This window comes from Sinocyclocheilus anshuiensis, unplaced genomic scaffold, assembly GCF_001515605.1.
Source record: "Sinocyclocheilus anshuiensis isolate Anshui unplaced genomic scaffold, SAMN03320099.WGS_v1.1 scaffold2010, whole genome shotgun sequence".
Lineage (NCBI taxonomy): Eukaryota > Metazoa > Chordata > Actinopteri > Cypriniformes > Cyprinidae > Sinocyclocheilus > Sinocyclocheilus anshuiensis.
This window is the reverse complement of record NW_015544331.1, coordinates 123,719-125,791: the sequence shown is the minus strand read 5'-3', so window position 1 is coordinate 125,791 and position 2,073 is coordinate 123,719. Positions and strand designations below refer to the sequence as shown.

Below are 2,073 nucleotides of genomic sequence, written 5' to 3'. Positions count from 1 at the left end.
CACACACACACATTATACAGATGCGCGCACACACACACACATTATACAGATGCGCACACACACACACATTATACAGATGCGCGCACACACACACATTATACAGATGCGCACACACACACACACACATTATACAGATGCACACACACACACATTATACAGATGCGCACACACACACACATTATACAGATGCGCGCACACACACACATTATACAGATGCGCACACACGCACACACATTATACAGATGCACACACACACACACATTATACAGATATGCACACACTAGACAGATATACACACACACACACACACATTATACAGATATGCACACACACACACACACATTATACAGATCACACACATCACACACATTATACAGATGCGCACACACGCACACACATTATACAGATGCACACACACACACACGCACACTATACAGATGCGCGAACACACTATACAGATGCGCGCGCACACACACACTCGCTCAGTCTCATCAAAAATACTCCTCCTTTGCCGTGTTTTTGTTCATTTCTTTCATTATTTCATGCGATCCAAAACTCTCCGTTCAAATCCTTCCTCTTCCCGCTCTCCCGGAAATCGGCCATTATTTGCCGACGGAGAGCAAGAAATTACCGTAAAAAAAAAAGCATGCAGAAAAGCGCATGTTGTCTCCAGTCAGGAGCAGTTTGAATGATTGTGATGGTGCAGTCGGGAGCATGACTCCAGCTTGGTGTGATGCCGGTTTAAAGGGCTAAATCATGATGTGGTGTGTGTGTGTGTGTGTTCGCAGTGGTACGACTCTGACCAGGACGGGCTGCTGAGCGCGGGAGATCTGTCCGGTCTGATGGGGGCGCTGGTGGGCATCCCTCAGTACGAGGTGGAAGAGATGTACTCCGCGCTGACCACCAGGGGGCGACCGACTGAAGGTAAGCATCACTGAGCTGCTCACGCTCCTATTTAAGTGCGTTATGCTAATCAATTACGTATTGATCTCCTGAAGCTTCTCTGCAAGACTTGCTGATGATGCATCCAGTTTATCGGAAAGTCCTTCACGAGTATCTCCACTCCAGCGGGCTTGCAGACGGAAATCACAATGGGATTCCCAACGGGAACAACAACGGGATTTATAGCGTTAGCCCTCCGACTGCGCAAGCATTAACTAGCATGGACTGTGAGCGCAAGAGAATGTCATAGTGAGGTTACGTTTACATGATTTCTTCCTTGTGCCTTATTGTTAATTTGTCCTGTGGAATGATACTGTGAGAATATACCTAATCAATGTGCCTTGGAACGAATACCTATATATATATATATATATTTTATCATGAAGTCTGAAGGATCTGTGTGTGTATTTAAAAGTGTATATTTTAAGCTTTGTATATTGGAAAAACCAAAGATGTACTGTACTGCGAAGGAATTCTGTCGAAGTGTCATTTTATACTTTAATATATTAAACTTCTTAAATAAAGACGCGACGTTTCCTGTGGTTTGTGTTTATGGTTTATGATGTCTCAAGTGGTCATTTCGTCCACCTTTTCTGAAACGTTTGGTCACGTCTTCGTAATCGTGGGCACGCTTTGCAACAAAAATCGGTTTCTTGCGCGCGTGCTTCGAGTTTCGTCGCTGATTTTCGTTGAGTCTTTCCACGTGGGTTTTCAGCTGTTTTTAGCCTCCTTGCGACAGGCAGCGTGATCTTTTGTTGCTTCCGTCGTCTCTTGTGCGTTTTATTTTTGTGTACGTTATTTTCCTCAGTGTTGTTGGGCAATGTCTGTTTGGTACAAACACATCTCGTTCTCTGGGAATCGTTGGGAGGGTCTGAATCCATGTTATTGTTGTCTTTTGCACGCCCTACATGCATACATTTCTCCGTTTTTTGCCCAACTTCCATGTTTTTCTCTCCGCGGTGCTCCACTCTATCATCCACCGGGGGTTTTGGTGCTTCTGGGTCATGTTTTATGGCACGAGGGAATGTTGCATGATGGGAATTGTAGTTCTGAAGACTGAAGCCGTTGGATTGAGTGGCGCAGTCGAGTTCAGAAACATACGAAGCCTCGTCTTTTTGGTTTCCATCAGCT

At 45.0% G+C, this 2,073-nt stretch overlaps 1 protein-coding gene across 1 annotated transcript in view; it reads left to right on the top strand.

Moving 5' to 3' along the window:
* lpcat4 (lysophosphatidylcholine acyltransferase 4) overlaps window positions 1-1,462 on the top strand; it is a 17,261-nt gene extending 15,799 nt beyond the window's left edge. Inside the window, exons 12-13 of the mRNA XM_016499070.1 lie at window positions 789-924; window positions 999-1,462. Coding sequence (XP_016354556.1) covers window positions 789-924; window positions 999-1,192 — 330 coding nt within the window. The 3' untranslated portion in view covers window positions 1,193-1,462. The remainder of the gene's footprint in view (window positions 1-788; window positions 925-998) is intronic.
* Window positions 1,463-2,073: the final 611 nt, after the last annotated feature.